At 47.7% G+C, this 23,795-nt stretch overlaps 1 protein-coding gene across 1 annotated transcript in view; it reads right to left on the minus strand.

Annotated features, from left to right (window-relative positions):
* The window catches only part of DNAJC16 (DnaJ heat shock protein family (Hsp40) member C16), a 1,127,735-nt gene that overhangs the window by 565,499 nt on the left and 538,441 nt on the right, over positions 1–23,795 (minus strand). Inside the window, exon 10 of the mRNA XM_069610457.1 lies at positions 15,603–15,785. Within this exon, the coding sequence (XP_069466558.1) occupies positions 15,603–15,785 (183 nt within the window). The remainder of the gene's footprint in view (positions 1–15,602; positions 15,786–23,795) is intronic.

A 23,795-nucleotide genomic window follows, 5' to 3' on the forward strand; every position in this document is an offset into this window, starting at 1 on the left:
GCCAATCGGTAACACTCCGTAATGGGGAGGAAAATCCACCTGGACAAGGTCTGCTTGGTAACAGCCTGGCCCAATCAGAGTCCAGCACATCCTACAAAAAGTTAATCTTCCACTCTGACACTGGACATCCTAGAAATGTAAAAGCTCAGAGCTCTCCTAGGATCCAACCGATGAAGTCGCTCCTATTCCTTAACACAATGAGAAGGAGGGTAGAAAGATGGAAGAACCACCTTCTGTCTCAAATGAAATTCAGATACTACCTTAGGTAGGAAGGACGGACGGACGTACCCGCAGTACAACCCTGTCCTTGTGGAACACAGTAAAGGGTGGCTTAGAGGATAGTGCGTGCAATTCACTCACTCTGCGAGAGGAAGTAACCGCAACCAAGAAAACAGTATTGAAGGACAATAATCTCAAACGACAAGAGTGCAAAGGTTCAAACAGAGCACCCATGAGAAATTCCAAAACCAAATTTAAATCCCAAACCGGCACCAGGAAAGGGAATGGCGGGAACACAGTCAGTCCTTTAAGAAATTGAGAAATCAAAAGGAATCTTAAAGTAAGAACATTCTTCAGTCGAGCGCTTAAAGATAGACAGCGCCGCCAGATAACCCTTAATGGTACCCACTTGAAGGCCCCTGTGGGACAAAAAATAAGAAAGACAAAACCATAGGAATGGAGCACTGGAAAGGATCAACATTGTGACCTCTGCACCAGTCGCAGAACTTACGCCAACGGTACAGGGATTTTGTTGCAGGCCGCCTGGCCAAAAGCAACACCTCCATCAAGTCCTATCGGAGGTCCCAATCCTTATATCTCAACCTTTCAGATACCGAGCGTGAAGGATGAGAGTCTTGACCTCAGGATGGAGAACATGAATACCCCCCCCCCCACCCGCGCGAGAGCGCAGATCCTCTCAGTAGGGAAGACAGTGTGGAGGGCAGATGGACATTTCTAGAAGGTCCGGGTACCACGCTCTCCTGGCCCAATCCGGAGCAATGAGGATCATGTGGGAACCGAACCTCCGCAACACTTCAGGAATGACGGGGACTGGAGGAAACGCGTACAACAGTGGCAATGACCAATCCACTACGAACAAGTCTCCTAAGGCTCCTCTTGGAGGAAATTCCCTTGAAAAGAATCTTGCGCACTTCCGGTTGACACTGGTGGCGAAGAGATCCACATGCGGGGTTCCCCAAAGGGCAAAGATCTCCTGAAGGACTTCCCGAGTCAACTTGCACTCGTGAGTGATCGTGCTTTGCCTGCTCAGAGCGTCCGCTGCAGCATTTTCGTCTCCGGCCAGATGAACTGCTGTGATTGAAATTCCCTGCTGGATGGCCCAGAACCAGAGCTGCATTGCCTCTCTGCACAACGGGAGTGACCCGACCCCCCTTTTCTGTTGAGGTAATGCATGGCCACTGTGTCGGTCACGATCAGGACACTCTTCCCCTGTTCAGATGGCAGAAAAGCCTTCAGGGCTAGCCTGATGGCCCTCAGCTCTAACAGATTGATATGGAGTTTGGACTCCGAAGGAGACCTACGACCGCTGGCGGTCAACTCGTTGGCGTGAGCGCCCCATCCTGTGAGGGAAGTATCCGTCACTATAGTCACCTCCGGCCACGGTTGCCAAAACGGTTCCCCCCATCCCCCTCAACAGGTTCCCTTCGCTGGCCCACCACAGAAGATCCTGGGAACCGAGAGTGGAATCTGATCGGGATCCGACAACTTGCCTGAGAACTGTGACCACTGCATCTTGAGGACCCATTGCAGGGATCTCATCCGCAGCCTGGCCTCAGAAAAATGTAGGATGCCATGAGGCCGAGCAACCTTAAGAATTTCGAAAGCCGGGAGACTCTGGGCATGTTGAAACTTGTCCATCTGCACAATATGAGCCCTCACCTTGGGAGGCAAGCACTTCCCCAAGGATGTGTCTAACACAGCCCAATGTACTGGAGCTGTTGGGAAGGTGTCAGATGCAACTTCTTGAAATTCAGGGAGAAGCCCAGCCTGTGGAGGGTGCGGCAGGTGAGACTGAGGCGATCCAACACTTGCTCGGGAGAGCGCGCTCGGATCAGCCAGTCATCCAGGTAGGGGTAGACGTGATTCCCCCCTCGCCTGGGGTACGCTGCTACCACCACCATTAGCTTGGTGAAAACCTTCAGGGTGGAGGTCAATCCAAACGGTAGGACCCAAAACTGAAAGTGCGAGTCGCCAGCCGCAAACCTCAGGTACTTTCTGTGCTTACGATGAATCGGCACATGAAAGTAAGCATCCTTTAGGTCCAGAGACACCACCCAATCCTGAAGTTGAAGGGCCTTGAGGACTTGAGAAAGAGTAACCATCTTGAACTTGTCCTTCCTGAGAAGTTTGTTCAACCAAAGCAAGTCCATGATGGGTCTCAATCCCCTGTCTTTCTTCGGGATCAAAAAATAAGGTGAATACCATCCCTTGTTCCTCTCCGGTACAGGCACCAGTTCTATAGCACCTTTCTCCAGCAGGGTTAATATTTCCTGCGCAAGGAGCGGATCTAGAAGCTTATAGAGTTTCCCCGGTGGATTGTTGTGAGGCCGCTGAAGGAAGGGAAGGCAGTAGCCGTGGGCTATGGTATCCAGAACCCATGCATCTGAAGCAATGGCTCACCATTCTTCGAGATGCTGAGACAGTCTGCCCCTGTTAAGGATTTCTGAACTCTGTCCAACCTAGTTTCTTGGAACAGGGTAACCTCTGGACAAGCCAGACCAATCAGGGTAGCTATGGCAGGCGGTCAAGACCAAGTCTCAGGAGGGGTGAGGGTGACTGACGGACCTCATTGAGCACACAGAGCAAGGACACTTACAAATTACTTCAGACAGTTGTTATATTAAAAATATGGACACATTTATTACAAGGCCTTTGTAACAGACCATAGCAAAGAATCACAGTAGCACTAAGTAAACCAATACATCACACTCAATACAATATATATACAAGACCAGGGAGGTCTAAAGGGATGACTGCACGAAATAGGTTCACAACCTAGAGGGGACGGAAACAGGCAGTGCATTTAATCTTTAGGCCCGATTCAACATCAGTTATTCACCTAACTAAGGCAGTCCAAGCCCTAAGAAGAGGGGAGCCTTGTGCTCCATAGTACATGTATGCCAATGCACGCGGTTAGTTCCAATGGGAAAAAACAGGGTCTCTTCAGGGGTCTTTAGTAGCTCGGGAAGGTGGATAAGGTGATGAAGAATAAGTTCCCACTATTCAAGAAGGACCTTCACTTGAAGGCAAAGGCAGTTCGAGAGTTTGGGATGGAGTCGCAATTTCGCAATAGCAGTGGACAGGAGAGGGGCCCCCAGGGGCCAATTGTGCGTAAAGTTGGGCTCTGGCGCTAGGGGCCACCAGTTGGGGTAAAGATTACTCACCGGTCCCTGAGGCAAGGAGACCCAAACTTCGTCAGGTTAGTCCAATTCGGTTGCCGGTTCGGCGGCGGCGGCGGCAAAAAGGACGTCTCGGCACCTTTTAGTTCCTGAGTTCCAGTGAGGATTCCCAAACGGGACAGTGGCGATTTCTCTTCTCCAGGTGGATGAATCGCCCCAGTTTCACTGCAGCAGGCTTCAGGGGCAAAAGGGTCACAAATACAGCGGACTTGCGAAGGACATTTTGCCGCAGCAGGGCAACGCGGTAACTGCGTTTACTCTGGTCCGGGCGCACTCGTCTCACTTCAGACTTGGGAATGCGAAGTGTGCGAAATTCTGTGTGAGGGCGCCCTAGACACAGAGCTAGCAGTATACCAAGTTTCGAGGGCCTCCTCAAAACAACGGCAGAGACAGAGCAAAGGTCCTGCGTAAGCTGGTCAGCCCACTGGTTGGCCCAGGGACACTTCCAAGAAAGCTTACTTGCAGGTTTTGGTGAAGGTGCCGTCAATAGTTGGTTCCACTATTCCAATGGGTCGAAGCGTCTTCGCAGACCTTCTAGGACGACCAGATGCAGAGGGATCCCACGGGACGACAGCGGGCTCAGGGTGCCAAACCTTCCAGCGGGTCACTAGCGTTTCCTCGACTCAGCTTCGTAGTTGCAGGACACTTGGATCCTATCCCTTGTTCAGTGAGAACTCAGGAGATCGACCTGGTAGTGGTGTTTCCAGCCTCCTCTTATCCAAAGTTCTCTTTGCGCAAAAACAGAGAGGAGATCTGCTGACAAACGCACACTCCATATGTGGACCAATCACAGACCACGGTGGTCTCAGGCATTCAGGACACTCCAGACACTCTGGCACCCAGGAGGTGTATTGGGACCAGACATCCCAGCCCACATCCTGGAGGCACACACACAAGGCATGCATAAACCCGCGAAAGGATTGGTATTCGCGGAAAAATGCATGACCAAATAAGGACTGGCCCGGGTCGACTCGACCCGGGGAAGGGGCAAGATGGCCAAAGGACAGGACAAAGAACCTCGTGGCATGGCCATTTTGGACCCATGCCACTTATTTGTGCCAAATGCGGTTAACATGGCAGGAAAGGGTTAAAAATAATGCAAAACGATAGCTGCCACCAGTCCTGTCCATGACACATCTGCACAGTTCATAAAAAGTCCAGCGACAGTATCTAGGGCCTTTGGAAATGACTATAGACACAAGTGTGCTGTATGGTAAGATACATTGCACACTTGTTACATGTTACACAAAAGTTGCAACATGAGAAAAGGACTAAGGGAAACAAAGTCTCCCAGTGCTGACTGTCTGAAGGGCATGTCCGTTTCCCCATAAAAAGTGAGCGAAAGCCCAGAGGAGTGCAGCTGAAGGCTGTGCTTCTCTGGCAAAGTCAGTCAATGGTGTCTTAACAGCATCAAAATGTTTGGGGGTTGACACATGGAGGGAAAATTGCATCCAACTATGAAATCTTTCCTAACAGCCTCCAACTGGCGAACCATGGGACATGGCTTCATGACTGTTTGGAAGCAGCTGCGGCAGTGCCTGAAGGCAAAGAGACAGCTGCCTGAGCGGCTTTGGCGCCTCTATTTCCCCGACCACCACAGGTACTTTTTCGCTGGCCCCTTTCGTTCTAACAAACGGGGAGAAGTAACGAAAAGAACCTCCCCACCACTGCTGTCCCCTAGGACGAAAAGGCGTGGTTGACGCACAGCTGCACTTAAAGATTTTGCTGCAGCTTACGAGGTCTTCAACCTTTCAAGGCTCTTGTCAGCTTTGTTGCCAAACAAATGTGCACCATCAAAGGGCATGTTCAGAAGACTACTTTGCACATCCGGAGCAAAACCTGACTTCTGCAACCACGCAATCTGCGTGTAACGGTGATCGCAGCCATGGACCGGCTAACACTGTCTGCCGTATCCAAACCCAACTGAAGGGATTTGCACATGGCATCCTTGCCATCTTGCATTAGAGACAGGAAGCCATCCCTTTCTTCCCCCTCAGGAATATGCTCAGCTGCCTGAACCACTAAACTCTCGGTAGTGGGGTGAGTGGATAAATAGCTGAGGTCGCTAACTGAAGGGCAGCACTTTTTAGTCAAAGACTTATTAACAGCCGGAAGAGATTCTTGTGACTGCCAAGCAGCGCCACCCTTTTCTGTAAGGTGAGATGAAACAGTAACACCGGGTCAGAGGACGGTCCTTGATCTAAGATGTCCGTTAGATCATCCTGCACAAAGTCTTCAGGAGGACTGGACCAGCCCAGATACTCCAAGACCCTAGCCATGAGCCTCCTGTATGAAGACTCCACATGAGCCCCAGGCCTACCAAATTCTACTTCTGGAGAAGTGTCTAAGCATCATGAAGGGTTTGCCTCAACTCCTCCAATTGACTGTCTCCAGAAAAAATTGGAGCCACATCAAGTTCACCAGGGTCCTCAAAACCAGACCTTTCTTCCTCTTCATAAATGTCGTCCAGCGGGAGTTGAAACCCTGGCCTTGGGACAGAAGAGGGCCTGGAGTCCAATACTGGCCTCACAGACTTCACAGTAGCCTTCCTATGAGGATCCATCACATAGGGGTACTCCAACGGCAAATTTTGGGCAAAAATCCCCAAAGGCGTCGAGGGCGCCGAAAGGTCTTCGTCAGGCATGCCACTTTCCTTGTGGCTCCATCCTCCGAGGAGGAAGGGGAAGGCAACCGGTGACAGCGCTTCCACGAATGCTGCAACGAGGAAGAAGAATGGCAGGAACCACTCCGGGACCGAGCACCCCAGGCCTCCTCCCGACGCAGAGAGTCGCCCCTCGAGTTGTCAGTGGACACCCCTTTGGATTTTTGGGATTTACGGGACTTACTGGGCTTAGAAGCCCTTCCTACCTGGAGCTTCCCCTTCAGCTCCTGCAAGGCCTTGGCAGTTAGCGACTGGCATTTTGAACAGTCGTCTGTGTCGTGACTCTCACCCAAGCACCACAAACAAATGCGATGCGTGTCGGTGAGTGAAATCTTCGACTTGCAGTCCTGGCAGGTCTTGAAGCCAGACCGTGGAGTCGGAGGGGGTCGAAGAAAAAGACACCAACAATGAAAACACGAGGCGCGCTAAATTTCATGAAGCAACACGTTCGCGGAAAAGGCTACGGGTGCCGTGTGTCCTATTTCTAACATCCGGTGACATCACCCTCGACGGAGGCCGTTCGAGGGACATCGACCCGACGTCATCGACGCAGGATGCCCTCTGTTGAAAAAGTTTCCGAAGTGCACAGCTGTGGACATTACATGTCAAAGATGTGGAATACGTTGGAAGACACATCCATTCGAACCATTAATAAGAATACAATTTAACAAATATTGCACATCAATTTCACAAATATTAGACATCAATAACATATACAACAATGAAATTCATTATGTGTAGATGAAGTCATTCAGAAATCAGAATTTCCTCAGCAATGCAATCAACTAAGTTCACACTCATTTTCACTATCTAAACCATGTGAATATACTTCATTCGTAAATACATCCTAATGCAGAATTCATTGTACATAATTCATAATTTAAAATTCCCTCTGCAATATAACTCACTAAATGTATACTCATATTTTCATAATACCTAAGCTGCATCAATATAATTCATTCAAAGATACGTCCTACACCAGAATTCATTGTACCCAATTTGTTCATCAATTGTGCAGTAAAAAAAAAAAAGTTAAAGCCTACAAGCTAAATTTACATTTGACAGAATAAAACACTAAATGTCATTTTTTTTTAAAATATAAACAAGCTTCCTTGATTTTGGTAGACAAACATGTACATTGAGTAAACATTTATAAAACAAAAATACATTCCTGTTACCGAATCATTAACCAGCCTAACACACGGCACACAACCATTTACTATCCAAACAGCCTCCCTTCTCCTCCCCCTATCCCCCCCCCCCCACCTGGTGTTGCTATCTAATCCAAGTGCTACCATTATTAAGGTTGATGCTGTGACTGGTCAGTTTGTGTAATCGCAGTTGGCACGTTTCCCGGCTCAAGCCCCAGGGCAGCTGGTGTGAACAGTGTTTGTGTGAGTGTGTTCCATGCCGTGATCGCTGCATTTGAGTCAGAGGGGCTTGCATGCAATGCTCTCATCCAAACCATTGTCTTAGCTTCACTCTATTTTTTTAGATCCCCGCCACCAATCTTCCAAACGAGGGCCCTTCGCAGACTACCAGGCCCTCGCTATCCGGCGCTTGGCCAGTATCTTTCCTTTAGAGACATGACATGCATGTTTGGGACGTTTAAAATCGACCCTGCAAGCAAGCCTCAGGTGAGAGCGGATTTATATCCAGGCCTCTCACACATTGTATCCCCTATCGCCCCCCCATTACTGCGATATACCTATGACAGGACCAGAAGAGATGCATCATATCAGCGTCTGTGGCTTCACATCTTGGGCAGTGTTACGCCGCGGCCCCAGGGATCCTTGATACTTGAGGGCTCAAGTATGCTCTAAGCATTAGATACAGTTGGATCAGTTGCAACCTCAAGTTCCGAGACACTTTCTTATGGTATCGCAATATCTGTGCCCAATGTGTATCCAGGAACGTGATCCTCAGGTCTTGCTCCCACCGGGACTTTATAATTGTGTTGGAAGGGCAGCCACTCTCCAGGAGGAACCCGTACAGTCTAGAGATCATGTACGGGTCCTCAGCTATGCCATACATGGCGTCAATTCAGGCGAGTGCTTCTGCCGTTTCAGTATATGTTGGCCATCTACATGCAATCAGGTTTTTTATGGTGCAATATACCAGGTACTGGCCGTGGTGGAGTCCCGTGCTATTGACCAATTCCAGGAAGGGTATGAAGGAGGTACCTGTAAGCAAGTCCCCTATTGCAGCAATGCCCCTGGATTCCCATTGCATTCGGATACCCCAATCTACTTGAGATGACTCTGGGGCAAGAGCAGCAAGGGGTGATCGGTATTGAAAATGGGTCCTTCAGTTTTATTAATGCTAGTGCCCTGTGCCACAGTTGTATCCCCAGCTTCACTAGATATGGGTAGCTGTCTGTCTGCGACCGTTTGCTCCACAACAACTCCTTCAAGAAGGATTGTGGTGCATCTGGTTGTAAAAGCTTGGTGTCTGGGGTGGGTTTGTCAGCCAGCCAGCCCATCACAAATTGAAGCTGCCCTGCCATAAAGTAAAGCTCAAATTGCAGGACTCTGATGCCCCCCTCCTCATAGGGTCTCTGTAGTGAGGCTAATGCAATCCTACATCTACCCCCATGCCACAAAAACCCCCTACACAAGGAGTCTAATACTTAAAAGGCGGCCTTGGGAATATTGTATGGGATGTTCGCAAAGTAATGTAGGAGCCTAGGGAGAACGACCATTTTTATCAGTGCTGCTCTGCCCATTACTGTTGCGAGCAATATCTTCCAGAAAGTCATGGAGTTCTGTATCTCCCATCAGGGCACTCTGCGTGTTATTATCGTGCTCCCTGGTCGGCTCATGGAAGATATCTACCCCCCAGGTAACTATGTGGTAGCGCTCCATTTCAAGGCCAGCACTGAACAGAGAGGACTTTTCCATGCTCACTGATACCCAAAATCTGAGCAAAGCTAGCAAGGGCTACTATCAATTCCAAGTTATCTTACGGGTTTTGCACATACATGAGCGGGTCATCAGCGTACATGGAGATCGTTTGCTGTGTTCCCGTGACCGGTATACCCACCGTAATATACTCTGATATTAGGTACGTGGCCACTGACTCCATTTCCAAAATATGCAACAGCAGGGATAATGGGCAGCCCTGTCTAGTGCCTTTCTCCAGCACCCACTAGCTTGAAAAGTGTCTGCCTGTCCTGTCTCTTGCCACCGGCTCCTACCCATCTCAGATAATATGGGCCTAAGCCCAACCTCCGTAGGGTGGCGAGAAGCCAATCCCACTTAATGGAATCAAATGCCTTTATTGCCTCAAGAGCAGCAATAACACAGCATCTTCCAAGAGGCCGTGCTGTGCATGAAATGATGTAAACGTCTAAGGTTTTCATACATATTCATGCCTGGCACATAACCCGTCTGATCGGGGTGTACCAACGTGTGTGTTACTCTCTTTAACCTATTGGCCAATGTCACCGTCAGAATTTTGCTGTCCTGGTTAAGCATAGACAACGGCCTATATTATCCACATTCGTGTGAGGGCTTGTTGGGTTTCAGCTGGGGTACTATTATTGATTCTCTCAGGCTAACCGGAAGGAGGCTGGCCTTGTATGCCTCACTCAAGGCATTTAGAAGATGGGGGGCTAATTCTGTGGTGAATTCTTTAAAAACCTCCCATGATTAGCCATCCGAACCTGGGGTTTTCCCTGTGGGTAGTGCACATATAGTGTTAATCAATTTCTCGGCTGTAATGGGGGCGTCAAGCTCCCTAACCGGGTCTTCATCCAGTCTGGGAAGAGCTATCTCGCCTAGTACCTCCTCCAAAACCTGGTCCGTGGGCCTTCGTGTCTCTTGGTATAAACTACGTTAGAAATCGAAGACTGAGTTGATGCCCTCTTGGGTGTTACACATGGTGCCTTCTGGTGTCGTTATAGAGTAGATGGGCGTACGCCGTTCCTCCCTCTTGCATAACCACGCTCATAATCTGCCCAGTTTATCCCCATCTACGTGCTGCCTCTCTACATATCTAGAATAAATGTTTCCCTAGTCGTTCCCAGCAGCTTAGACATTGTTGGCGCAAGGCCATTTAATTTGCTCCGCTATCTGGGGGGGTCTGTTTGGGACTGTGTCAGTGCTTGCAATGCGTCCTCTGCTGCAGTCGGCTCCCTGCGGAGGGCAGCCCGAATGCCCCCTGACTTGACAAATGGGGTGCCCCGGACGACCACCTTCAGGGGTTCCCAGAGAGTATCCGCCCCAGATACGCTACCCTCGTTGTGTTGAAAGTACTCCTCAAGTGTTCTCAGAAAGCAGGGTCTGACAGGGCCTCACCTCTCAGTCTCCAAGTTGGAATTGGGGGTACATGGTCAGACAGAACTGCACTCTTATAATCTGCTGTCATAGAGCCATCCATCATATACTTTCCTATAAATAAATAATCCAATATGGTGCGAACCGCTTGAGCGGAGGAGGCATGGAATAGTGCCTAGCTTGTGGGTAGAGCGCTGCCAGATGTCCATCAGCTCAAATGATGTTAATAGCGATTGTAAGACCCTAGCAGGCGGGGATGGAGTCCGACCTGTCCATGCAAGAGTCAAGGACAATTGAAATCGCCTGCCCCCATCACTGAACTTTCTCTGTGGGGACCTAATCTAGGGTACAGTGTTTGGAAGAAGGGTGCAGTGTTATGATTGGGTGCATATGTATTTATTATACAAGTATTTACGTTCTCTAGTAACCCCTGTACCAGCACCACTCTACCCTTGTTGTCAGTCCTTGACTGTCACCTTAAAGGGTACTGTAGGTGCTATTTAGGTCAGGACTCCGCGGGCATATGCCGAGTATGTAGAGCCCATTATCTTCCCTCCACCCCATTTTCTGGCTGTCACTGCCTGCTTCTCAGGCGTGAGGTGCATTCCTTTTGACAAAATTATTCAGCCCCCTAAGATTCCAGGTCAACCGTTTTATTTTGCTAGCCTTCTCCCCACATTAGTCATTAAAACGTCTTGTCTGTCCGACCCCACTTCCCTCCATGCACTGTCCCCCCTGCGACTAGACCGGACATCAAAAGGATCCCCTGCATTAAGATTACTAATAGCCACACAGATTCCCTTATAACTTCCCCTACTACTCCAACTAACAGTCGCCCAGCATTGGTACCCATGCTCAGGCGTGTCCGCCCTTCACCACTACTTTCGGGAGTCCATCCCTAGGTTGTGCGCAGCAGCTCGGCACACAACATGTGCCCAAGACAGAAGAAGAATAAGAAGAAAAAAAAAAGTCGGCGGGCTAGCAACTGCCCGGGAGTGGTCCTCTCCTTCGGGATTTCCGAGAGCAATGGAGGTGTGCAGCCTGCAGATAAGCAAACTGGACAGCGTCTGTGAACCCCAAGTGAAGTCCGTCCCCTCTGTCATGTCTGTTCCGGAAATACTTGTTAGATGACGGACTGCTGCTCATGCAGTTCGAATGCCCCCACTCCCTGCCTTGGTGTCAAGTTCCACTGGTGTCTGCTGTCAAGGTATCCTTCCCTTTATTTGGTGAGGAGGAGTCCTCTGTTTGTGAATTGATCCTCTCTCTATCCATCCACTCCTGCACCTCTTCAGGTTGTTTAAAGAACAGGGAGTAGATTTGTACAGCACTTTTCTGAGTCTCGCAGGGTACAATAGCATATACTTCAGGCCAGTGTTACGAAGCCTGGCTTTGGCCGATGAGAACTGCGCTCTGCTTTTCTGGAACCGAAATGTATAATTCGGGAATACAGCTAGCTGTGCCGATGCCCTTTGCAATGTGCCGCCCTGCCTTGAGTAGGACAGGATCTTCCCCCCATCTCTATAGTTCAAAACTTTCGCTATAATCGGACGTGGAGTGGCCCCCAGCAGCGGCCTCCTGGCTAGCGCTCTGTGCTTCCTTTCGATTGTGAACCCTTGGGAGAGGTTTTCGGGTCTGATGCCCTGCAGGAATACATTAGTTGTGGGGTCTGCGCCCTCCTCCCCTTCAGGTAGGCTGACGACACGCACATTATTCCTTGGGCCCTTCCTTCAGCGTCTTCCACCCTGTTCTCTAGGAGATTGACCTTTTGCTGCAGAATGTGAATCTGGGGACCATTGTCCTGTGCCTTTGATTTGTTGTCCGTATGTTGCGACTCCAGTTCAGTGGTCCTTTCTGATAATTTCCACACATCCTGACGTAACAACCCTACGTCGACCATTACTTTGTCAATCTTGGCGTTAATTTCTATTCCGCAATGGCCACTAGGATCCGATTATTGGCTTCTCCTGCATCTCCCTCGCTGTCACATCTCGCCACCACCTTGTCTTTAGGCTTCTACGGCGGGAGTACAGTGCAAGTGTCGAGTGTTTTTTGGTTGCCCTTCACTTTGGCGGCCTTGGGAGGCATCCAGCTTGTCAAATTGTCCGCGTTGTGTTCACTGCTATGTAGGTATGGCTGCTGTGGTGCCACAGCTCTCCTCATATATTCAACCACTGTGCGTAGTCTTCCTGGGCGTCCAAACGGCATCATCTGCTGTTTCTCTCGTGCATGGGTCCTGAGTGGAAGAGCCACAATGTAGGTGACTTGGGGAAGGAGGGGAATCCCAGCCGGCCAATCTCGGCCTCAGTAACCCCAGCTCCACGCACGAAACCCTCCAGGATCTCCCTCTATGATACTGTGCTGGGTTATGTGCAGCCCAGTGAGGCAACACTATTTTCCTGGTAACAAACCTCCGCCAAGGCGGTCCTTCAGCAGGCTTTCATTTTGCCAGGAAGTAATCCATCTGCACCCCCCTTCTTTATCACTGTTTTCACGCACCTTATTTATTTGTACTTGAGGCAGCAGTTGCAGGGGTTCCCACAATGTCTTTGGGCCTTCTGGCTGTCCAGTAACATGCACACCACCACAGGATATATTTTCTGTTACTGAGCACAACGTGTACTTTGCTTCAAGGTGGCCCTGATCACCACAATATATGTGTGAGGGAGTGTCAAATGTGTATTGGGCTTCCTTTGGTGCTACACTGCGCTTCTAGGCAGCATCCTGCCCATACAAGCCCTTCCTGTGAACCTTGCTCGGGTCGCTGGCGCTCCTCCACTGCTCCTCCTCTTTAGCAGACACACACTCGCCTCGCTGCCGAGCATACCGCTTGCAGTGCAAAGGGCCTGCGCACCCATTCTAGATATGGTGGAGTGTTCGCAACTCCTCCAGCCTCTGGCGGTATGCTTTCAGTCCACCAGCCGGGGTCCTGACTACGAGCACCCCTTCTGTTACATATGGATGGCGATTGTACTACGGCTGTTCTTCTGCAATTGCTGCCACTCTATCACTCCTCAGTCTTTTCCAGTGGCCTTGAACTGTGTGGGCCACAGATCGCTTTAACGTATTTGACAAAAGAGGGAGAACTATTTTTCGTCAAAATCAATATTAGCGTATCATGACATTCCAGATGAACATAAATTGTTCAGCAGAACAGAAGTGATATTTACAGATAAATTCATGTCAGGAATTCAGACTGCAATAAATGCCAAGTGGTTACAGATCACGAGGTGGGAGCTGCTACAATCAACAAGACAATAAAAGGATTTAACGCGATCAGAGAAGAACTGAGGGCAATCAAGCGCATGGCCACCCAGAAGAGGTATGTCTGGGACTTAAATTACAGCAATGGAAGGAGGCGTGTATGTCAAGATCGGTCACGTCTTGCTGTACAATCATATTTGCCCATGATGGAGAAAATGGAACTGACAGAAGCAATAAATATGCTGTCAACTTTGCATAAGAAGATGGTGGATGAAGTAGACGACACTGAAGATAAAGATTGGTTTTTAATTACAGTCTCAATTAATTCTGGTCTTTGTAGTGATGGCACGGTGGAACCAGCTCCCTTTCTACCTGATGCGACAGGTGGCACTAGTGAAGACTATTATTCTGCCCAAACTCTTACCTCTACAGCAATATCCAGTTATGGCCAGGAAGAGCCTTTTTCACTAGAATCACTGAAGCATGTTCATCATTTGTGTGGAAAGGGCAGAGAAGGGTCAGTTGGAAGTGCCTTACGCTATTATATGAACTTGGAGGATTGGCAGCACCAGACTTCAAACTGTATACCTCGCCGCCCAGGCATATTAGGTTGCGTACTCGGTTGAGAAGGGACCACATGCATTGTATGTTGGACTAGAAAGGCAGGGGAAGTGACAGCAACTACTACATAAGCTTGCTGCAGGCACACAGGGTGATGTCAGTCAACTGGACCCGGTGTCAGTCACTCAGGAGGCATGGTCTAAACTAGTTAAGCAGCCCAAGAAAACAATATTATCTAGTCGCGCTATGCCAATTTGGGATGCGCTCTTCTTGGGGCCATCAGGGGATAGGGAACTGGCAGAAAATTGGCACAGGGGGGGCATGCTGAACCTGGCAGACTTATACCATAAAGGGCTGTTCGTAACTTGGGACACAATTAAAGTATACGTGGGGACGTCCCACTCCAGAAGTTTCAGTATTGCTGCCTTTGTTCTGCAGTCGCAGGGACATGGTCAGAGTTTCCCTGGGAACCAGCATCCCAACCGTGTCTCAACTACATACTGTCCTCAGATGCATCAAAGAAATCTGCTTCAGCGTTATATAAACTAGCACATGTGGATAGAGGGGTCTAAACAGCGGACATTAAGGGGGACTGGGAGACGGACCTGAGAGTCACCTTCACTGACACACATTGGTTGCAAATATGTAGTGTCACAAGACGGATATCGTTGAACTCTAGATACAGGTTAATACACTTTAAGATTCTAAACAGAGTGCATTTTACCCTGGCCAGCCTCAGGAGGATGTATCCCAACCTGGATGGGAGATGTCCCCTGTGCGGAACAGAGGACGCTGATATAATACATATGTAGTGGTCCTGTCGGGCACTATCAGAATATTGGGACAAAGTGTGTAAAGGGCTTGAGGAGATGGTAGACCAGCTCATGGCATGGGAGCCCTCAACATGCATATTGGGATGTGTGCACAAATTGAATCCTTTTAAGCGCAATTTGGTAAATATGGGTTTACTGCTGGCTAAGAGGGCCATTCTGATGAGATGGAAGAGTAAAACGGCCCCCAGAATTGAGAACTGGCTCGAGGATATGACCTGGGCGCATGACAAAGAAAGTATATATGCTAGCTTGGTCACGCCGGCCAGTCGGCCAAGAGACATATGGGGTGGCTTCCGACAATACTTGGTGAATAAAGGTATGGAGGAAGGGGATGATGTGGCTGTAACATAAAATAATGTATATAAGGTACTGAAGTTCATAATTATTACATGCTTTACCTCTCCTTGTTATTCACTTTCATGGAAACGTATGGTTTTGTGATGTTATTTCCTGTGCAAGTTAAATAAAGTTTAAAAAAAGAAAAAAAAAACAAGACAACCAGATGCAGTCCTCTTACTCTACCACTAACAAGGAACACACAAGCGTGCATAAGGCCGAAAGGGGGGCTTCTCTTCCCCTCATCTCTCACAAACCCACACAATAACAAGATTATGCTTGAACAAACATTTGTAGTAAAATAAAAACTCACTGGTGCAAGTTCATCATTCAGGTCTGGCAGAACAGTGTCGGAAGAGAGAAGCCCAGAATCCTTCCGCAACTGATCGAGGTAATCGAGAAGAACAAATTTATTTTCTTCACTTCCACTCCAAACATCACTCAACGTTTTATAAACCACTCTTCCTGCAGAATTGCGTCTCTCCAAAATGGACACCTGAAACAAAGAGAGTTACATTATTTATCTACCCTCAGTTTTGTGCTCAACCCCACCCCGGTTTTCAATATTCAATGCCATTAAGTTTGTATGTAAAATGATTGCCCCAGAGTGACAGTTTCTGGAGCTGTTGGAGAATGGTTCTTTCAATACATGGTAATTGTTGGTGAAGGAGTTACTTTATTGGGTAAATGAAACTCAGTACAGGCTTATTATTACTGCAATGCATGCATACAGTTCTTGTACTGCCAGGATCCAAGGCACAGTGGAGAATATTGCAAACCTGCCATGTCATATAATTCAGATATACAAAATCATCATCTATTTAGGAACATTTTTTGCACCAAAAAAATCTGTGCGCATGAGCAGAATTCCTGAAATGATGCTGTGCCGAAAGACTTGGGGTTACCCATGTTTTAGGCTTTTCCCTTGGTGCCCAGGTAGGTGCACCCACACATGTGAGGTACCGTTTTCATCGGGACACCTGTAGGAATGCGGGACGGTAGGCCATGGCGGCATGTTTCAGTGGGTGACCCGAGTGAAAGGTGCGGAAAATGGTTTTTTTTTCACCTAATTTCAGACTTTGCCAGGGTTTTTGGGTAATAAATTCTGGGCCATATTTGTGCAAGTCAGACCTTTGTGGATTCCCACTGGTGTCCTCTTTTCGGAATGCATGGGTTTACCCGTTTTCCTTGGTGGCTTGGACCCCTAGGCCCAAATCTGTAGGGTGTGCGCATGAGCAGAATTCCTGAAATGATGCTGTGCCGAAAGACTTGGGGTTACCTGCGTTTTAGGCATTCTCCTTGGCGCCCAGGTAGGTGCACCCACACATGTGAGGTACCGTTTTCATCGGGACAGCTGTGGGAAAGCGGGACGGTAGGCCATGTGTTGTTGGCAGCATGTTTCGGTGGGTGAGCCAAGTGAAATGTGCGGAAAATGTGGGGTTTTTTGCCACATTTCGGACTTTGCTGGGGTTTCTGGGTAATACATTCTGGGCCGATTTGCGCAAGTCAGACCTCTGCGGATTCCCACAGGTGTCCTCTTTTCGGAAATGCATGGGGTCCCCTGTTTTCCTGGGTGGCTTGGACACCCGAGGCCCATATTTATATGGTGTGCCCGTCTGGAAAAATCGTGAAATTCAGATGTCGGAAAAGACTTGGGGTTAGGGGTGGGTTTGGCTTTCCCCTTGGCGCCCAGGTAGGTGCACCCACACATGTGAGGTACCGTTTTCATCGGGACACCTGTGGGAACGCGGGAAGGTATGACATTTGTCGTGTTTGTGTGGTTATGATAAGGTTTTGACCCATTTGCTGGTGCCCTTTGTCACACAACCCTTTCATTTCCCAAATGTGCCCTACATTTAGTCGCTGCTTTAGGCACCATACACTTTTGTAACCTGCACAAGTCACCTACCCTTGAAAAGGTCTGCCTGTGCTCATTCAAAAAATGTATGCTTGCCGTTCCTCACCACATTGGTCTTCCTGATTTACACATGCCAAGTACGTCTGTTCAGGAAGTAAGCATAAAACTCCTATGTACCGTGGCTCAGTGTTTGGCTTGTGGTATTGCTTGTTTTGTGAAACACTACAAAAAATGTGCGCTTTCCTAACTGCAAGAGTCGGGGGAATGTAGCGGAGCATTGCTTTTCTCAAAATTCATAGAAGCCATTGCCGTACCAAGCCAACCATGTCCACCACATACCTTTTTTCTGTCATTTTCCTGCTTTTTCCCCCAATCTATGGCATTTTCCCGTACCTAGTTGTTGCCCGACCTGCGCAAATCACCCCTTCCTAAACCTGGAATTTTGTCTACTTTTCAGAAATGTATGCCTTTCTGTCCTCCAATTCGGCTTTCCTACCCTTTTCTCCCATTCTGTCCATGCATGTCCAATTGGCAAAAATAGCCAAAATCGCCTACCTCTCACAAAATGGTTGATAAACGCAACAAAATATTTTATTTTCGTTTCCACTCAACCTGTTCTTGAAAGCCAGGAAATTGGGGGATTCAGTACAGCAAACCATTCGTTCCTAGCTCTTACAAGCAAAAAACCACAGGCTTCTTTGTACATCATTTTATTGGCATTTTTTGAAAAAACATTTTCTCTCACCCCCTCCCCCCTGCAGCAACCTAGGATTCCTGGGTGGCGTTAAGACCGGCTACATATGGGACAAAAAGGGGCCAAATTTGGTCGAGATCTCTCATGTAACAAAAAAGTTACAAGACAATGAATGGCCACATACCGAAATCACCAAAATGGCCTTGGCACTGGGGGGGAAATACCCATGGCCCTTAAAGGGTTAAATAACAGACACACAGTAGTGGCTTTCCCCCGCTCACATACACAACCTCACCGTACACACTCGCCACGCTTCACCTCTTATATTTGTCCCCTGGCGTGTGCATCGGGGTGAACAATGGGGCCAGGCCCCAAAACCTGCTACATGTGGTATCTGCGGGCCCCTGATCGCACGTGCCACACATAGGGGGGTATCAGGAGATTGTCAAATTCCAGGTGCAAACTCTAAGACAGGCTGAGGAAGTGTTACTGTCGCTCCCAGGGGCCTGTTAACGGTGCATCGTCAGTATCCCTGTACCAGTAATCAGTTGCAGTACAGAAATGGTCTCAATGCGTGTGGTCCTAAGCAGATGAGTGGACGCTGGGACAAGTGGAGTCATGCTTGCTGCGCTTGTCGATTCTGACATGTTGGGAAAGATTTTCTTTTTGCACCTTTCCCTCCATAGATACCGATCGTACCACCAGAATCTTTTCCCATTTTGAACCCTCTTGACTTTTGCAGGTCAGTAAAGCCTGCTCTACTTCCTTGTGCTACGTTGCTCATTCTTATGGGGAAACTGACTGGTCCTTACAACTGTCAGTAATTTGATTTTGTCTCTCTTTTGGAACTCTTGTATTTTCACAATTGCACAAATCACCTTACAGTGAAGTGCAGTTAGGATACTTTGTATCCTTATAACTTTTTAGCTATTGGCTTTTTGGTTAATTTGACATTGTGCTCAAGAAAAGCGGGGGGCACCAATGCGATTTTTCTTGTTTTTGTTCCATTTTTCTTGTGCACTTTTGAATTTACTGTGAATGGCTACGAAAGGTGGCTAGCACCCTAAAACTGCGTGCCATGAGATTTGCAAGTGTTTGGCCCTCTTCCTGCCTTCTAAGTTCAGGATATGCCATGTATGGTAACCCTTTCCTGGTGAACACTGCTTCTTTCACAGGCAAGTGGGCTTTGGGTGAGTGAGCCGGGAGTAGCGGGGGGGTGCTTGGACTTTGTGGCCCCAGGCCATATCGTTTAGCACCCCAAAGTCTGTTGCTAGACAGATATAACAAGCGGCTGTCCAAGATTGGACACCTGTGGGATCTTTGAACGTTGCAGATCCTTACTATTAGTGGGCTGGGGCTAGCTCCCAGCCTGAATCTTGGATAAAAGGATAGCTTCTGCAGCAATTAGACCGATCATCGCTGGAACCGAGCCTTCTAGTAGGAAGAGCAGCCTCCGGACGACCCGAGGACTCCTCCTGCAGCTGACCCCCATCGACTCCAGTGATTGCCGTGGTTAAGCCCCACTCCTCTGCCTAATCTCAGAAGACCCTTGTGGGTGCTTCGACCCTTGGACTGGTGGAACAACCAGTCTCGTCCCCTTCTCGAGGATCCATGCCAAGGAGGCTTTCGGAAGTGACCCAGGACCACCCACAAACTCCAACTACCTTGCTTCAGCTGTCATGGTTTGGAGCAGAGTCTTGGGACTAATAGGATCTTTAGCTTATGGCATAAGTCACCTGTCATCACATCATTTTCAGCCATCTCTCTACAGGGGAAGCTCTACTGAGGCTGCTTCTGTGTTCACCACTTGAGGATCACCGGACCATGGTGACCTCCTTGGAACCATGTTTCTGCATGTCTGAGGTGTCCTGAAGGGTCTGCACTGCCAAAACCTTTTCTTCGTTTGGGGGTCACGGACTGGAAGTGTGTTGAGAAACACAACCAGCTCCGACTTTAAAAGTGACCTCTGCACCCGTGGCCACTGGGCTTCCCTCACCTGAACTAAGGACAGAAGATTACGTACCCCGCGAATTCCAGTAGACCTGCAGTATCACCTGAAAGAAATAGTCAGCGGGGCTAAGAGAACATACCCATTTCTGTTCACGTCCCCCCCCCCCCCCCCCCGTGTCCTCCATAAGATAACATTGGGTGTAAAGCCCTTGTCCACCAACTCCATATGGCCTGGCCTCTGGTCGTCGAACCTGGGCTAAGAATCCTTTCCTAGGGTTTACCTTGGGAATAAGATGTGGGGTACTTTCTAAGCACCATCACTGCATCATTTCTGAAATACCTTGCCTGGAGAAACCACTTGGAACTTGTGACTTTTGGGCACAAGGCCCAAAACATCTTATGGTTGGACTTCGTAAGAGGGGGAACTGGGTCGATGCTTATTCAGACTATTTTAAGAATTTTTCTGCATTTGAAAACTCATGTGTTATATTTAAATGCATATGCATCTTAAGTCTCATAAGTGGCGAATGTATATATGTCATGAATGGTTTGTGATTTACATTAGTGATTTGTATATGCTTAGTGTGTTTCTAAAAGCCTAATTATTGTATATACTCCCTGTCTAACTTGAATGATTGGCGTTGATCTGTGTGGACCAGAGGTCTTCAAACTGTGTGGTGTGCTGCATCTCTGGGCGGGCACGAGAGCACCAGCACGAAACGTAAAAAAATAAAATTTTAAAAAAACGATTTATTTCTTTTCAGATTGGATGAAATGGGGAGGGGCAGCTCACATGGTCGGGCTGGAGCATGAAACTGTCTCAGGGACCAATGAAAGTGTCCTGCAGTTGCAAATGGATATTAATTCCTTTAAGTCACAGACTGTTTGAATAGTACCCAAGGGGGGTGTTTTTTGTTCAAATGTAAGAAAATTGTGATATTTAAAGAATATCTATTCTGCAACAATGGTCAAAATTACTAGCTGCATAGTGAAGTAACTCAAACTGGCCCACATTGACCAAAAAAGTGGCACATTTTGACTGGCCCACACTAGCATTTTGCATTTTTGGTATGGGCATTGCCCTATAGGCCAGTCCAAGCCCGGCGGCTCAGCCATAATGGCGAGGGGGTGTCCACCCAGTGGGCCCCTCACCCATTATGGAAGAGCCAAGGAGCCAGCCCAGTGAAAACATTGAGCACTCCCCTCAGCTGCTTTTTCCAGCTGAGGGAGTGCTTCTGGGCTGGCTGAACTGACAGTTCAGTTCCTCAGCCACACATGCTCACTGAGCCATGAGAGGCTGGGGTTGTTTTGCTTCGCCAGCCTTGCATAGCTCATTGGAAATGCTGGCTGCGGCACTGCATGTCGAAATGTGCTGTTAGTGACTCCAATTCAGCACTCCAACTAAGTCAATGCCTAGTCTGGGATGCCCAAGAGAAGCCCTTATTTATATATTTTTATGACAAGTTCATAAATCTGGATGATAAACCCTTGTGTAACGCCCCTCTCTTTGAATCCCCCTGACCTCACTGAGCCAAGAAGGAGGTTTGTTTTGCAAATTAAAAGATTTGAAAAATTAAATATAAAATATATATATATATATATATATATATATATATATATATATATATATATATATATATAAATCACACTTTTATGAATAAATTAATATTTGATAGCACACTTATGAATATAATGTTGATCAACAATGGGTAATGTTACAATTGCACACTCTTTTCAATCAGTGAGGAGTTAGTATAGAAAGGATAAGGTAGCAGAGAATACTTTTATGGTTTCAAGGAAAAGCAATGATGGAAAGAATGCAGCACAGAAATAAACTGATATGGTTTCAACAAGAGATAATATGATCACTTTTCCTTGTGACAATTCACTCCCCCCTATGCAATATAAAGAGATGGAAAAGAGCACACAGTTTTCAGCAATACAAATTCCAGTTCCCTCCTAGCAAGCCTAGACCGGTATGCTTTTAAGCAGTCAAAATACTTTTAAATGTGATTTGCAATGAAGTGAAAAATATGCTAACAATGATTTTAATTCCCTATAGGAGATTCAGGGTAGGTGACAGCTACTTTGAATTAGTTCAGGTCAACACTAGCAATTATTCCGGAACGATTATCAGATTGAAAACGAATTTCAGCATCTGCAAGCAAGAGACAGCTATCTTTGGTTCTTAGCTTTAGGATGACAGTTAAATTACGCTTCTAGGACGTGCGGTTCAAAAGATACGGACGTTTTAGTGGAGGCAGATTTTCAGAAATGAAGTAACGATTCAGAATGACAAATGACACTTTCACAGCTTTGAAGCCACAGAATGGACACACAATTTCTATGCAGTTCTAAATAGGTGGAAATGGATTGAATTAGATTATTTAAACTAAGAGATTGGTTCTGCACAGTTCTGGCTGGATACTCACACTATAAATTTGAAATAGGCCGTCAAGATCTGGTCAACAGGTTTAGACTGGACTTCTGGCCGGTGGTTCTGAAGTCACAGCTATCTGGGTCAGCTCTGCTCTGCTGGTCTGGATCTCTGGTTCTGGCAAAAGTTCTTGGCACTGCACAGAGGTCTGGTCTGCGGTTCTGGATACAGCTCTGCTTTCTGGGTCTGGTTCTGGTACTGCGGTCTGGTCTGGGTCTCTGGTTCCGGCAAAAGGTCTTGGCAAAGAAGCAGAAACAGCACAGCCCGGCTGTTTTATTCTGATGTGCCCCTGGAAGTCTGGGGTAAAATCAGTTTGCAAGATTGTAAGGCCAGCTGAGAATACTTTTAGCTTGCAGTAGGCCTTCTGCTTCAAAGTTCTGGAGTCTAAGTTCTGGATATGGTCCATCTGCTTATTGCCTGGTCCGGCAAAATGCTTCGCAAGAAAGTGGAAAGAGCGGTCCCTACCTGGGTCTCAGTGGCTCTTTTTATGTCTTTTGAAAATGGGTGGGAAGGCTAACTTTCTATGCCCAACCCTCTAAGGATTCTGATAGGTTAGAGGATTTTCTGTCCTCTGACTGGGGAACTGAGCTGTGAATCATCCCTTGTCATGAGACATCATTTTTATGGCATACAGAAAGAACACACTCCTTTGGTTTCACTTAGAAAATGAATTGTTCATAACAAACATGTTTCCCAGATACACAAGTGGTTCATAATACATGTGCACTTCACAGATGAATTTAAGACAGTTCTCTGTTCAAGCCCCATGTTCCTGCGAGCTTGGGTTCAGAAACAACATTTTGCGCTTTTTAGTGGGCTTCGCCATATTGGTTTTTCATCAAATCTTTCCCGGAGGTACACCCCTCTCTGGGCACATTACAATAAGTTTCCAATTTTCTGAAATAACCAGTGTCTGTAATATTAATAAATCTGGGGGTTCGGTCTCAGAACATCGTACAGAGTCCTAACACCTCTTAAAACGTGCACAGAAAAATCACAGGAATAATGATATTATTTATATACTTTTGACAATTTTATACTATGAATTATCAATCTTTTTAAAATTATGCTGTGGCCCAGATGGGCGTGTTTAGGTCCCAAAGCACATGGGGGAATTCCTTGTTTGTCCCTGCCTCCAAGCTCAGCTGGCTCACAGAGGCAGTGCCCCTCCCAGTTCCTTCCAAGAGGAAGCCATTTACGACCCCCTGTTTTAGCAATTGCTGTGAGCCAAGGGAAGTTCATTGTTCTGTTTCCCTGCAGTCCCAGGTACCCCCCTCCCCTGATTCAATCAGAAAGGTGTGATCTCCTAAGGTGTGATCTCCTTTTGGTGGGGACAGCAGAAGGTTTCCCATGGACGGAGGCCTCTTGAACTTTTAATTAAATCAGACTGCCTTCTGTTATAGGGCCTGGGAACAGTAGGTGTGAAGAATTCTCATTGACCAGCAAGGCTTTGAAGGCCCAGCTGACTCAGGTTCCCTTTCAGCTCCTGAAATACAGGTCTCCTGTCAGAGTTTAGATCGCTAGCACCGGTCAGTGTCAAGCACCGGTACTGCACCCATTGTTTGGC

Source organism: Ambystoma mexicanum, chromosome 8, assembly GCF_040938575.1.
Source record: "Ambystoma mexicanum isolate Mex_15411 chromosome 8, UKY_AmexF1_1, whole genome shotgun sequence".
In the NCBI taxonomy this organism is placed as follows: Eukaryota; Metazoa; Chordata; class Amphibia; order Caudata; family Ambystomatidae; genus Ambystoma; species Ambystoma mexicanum.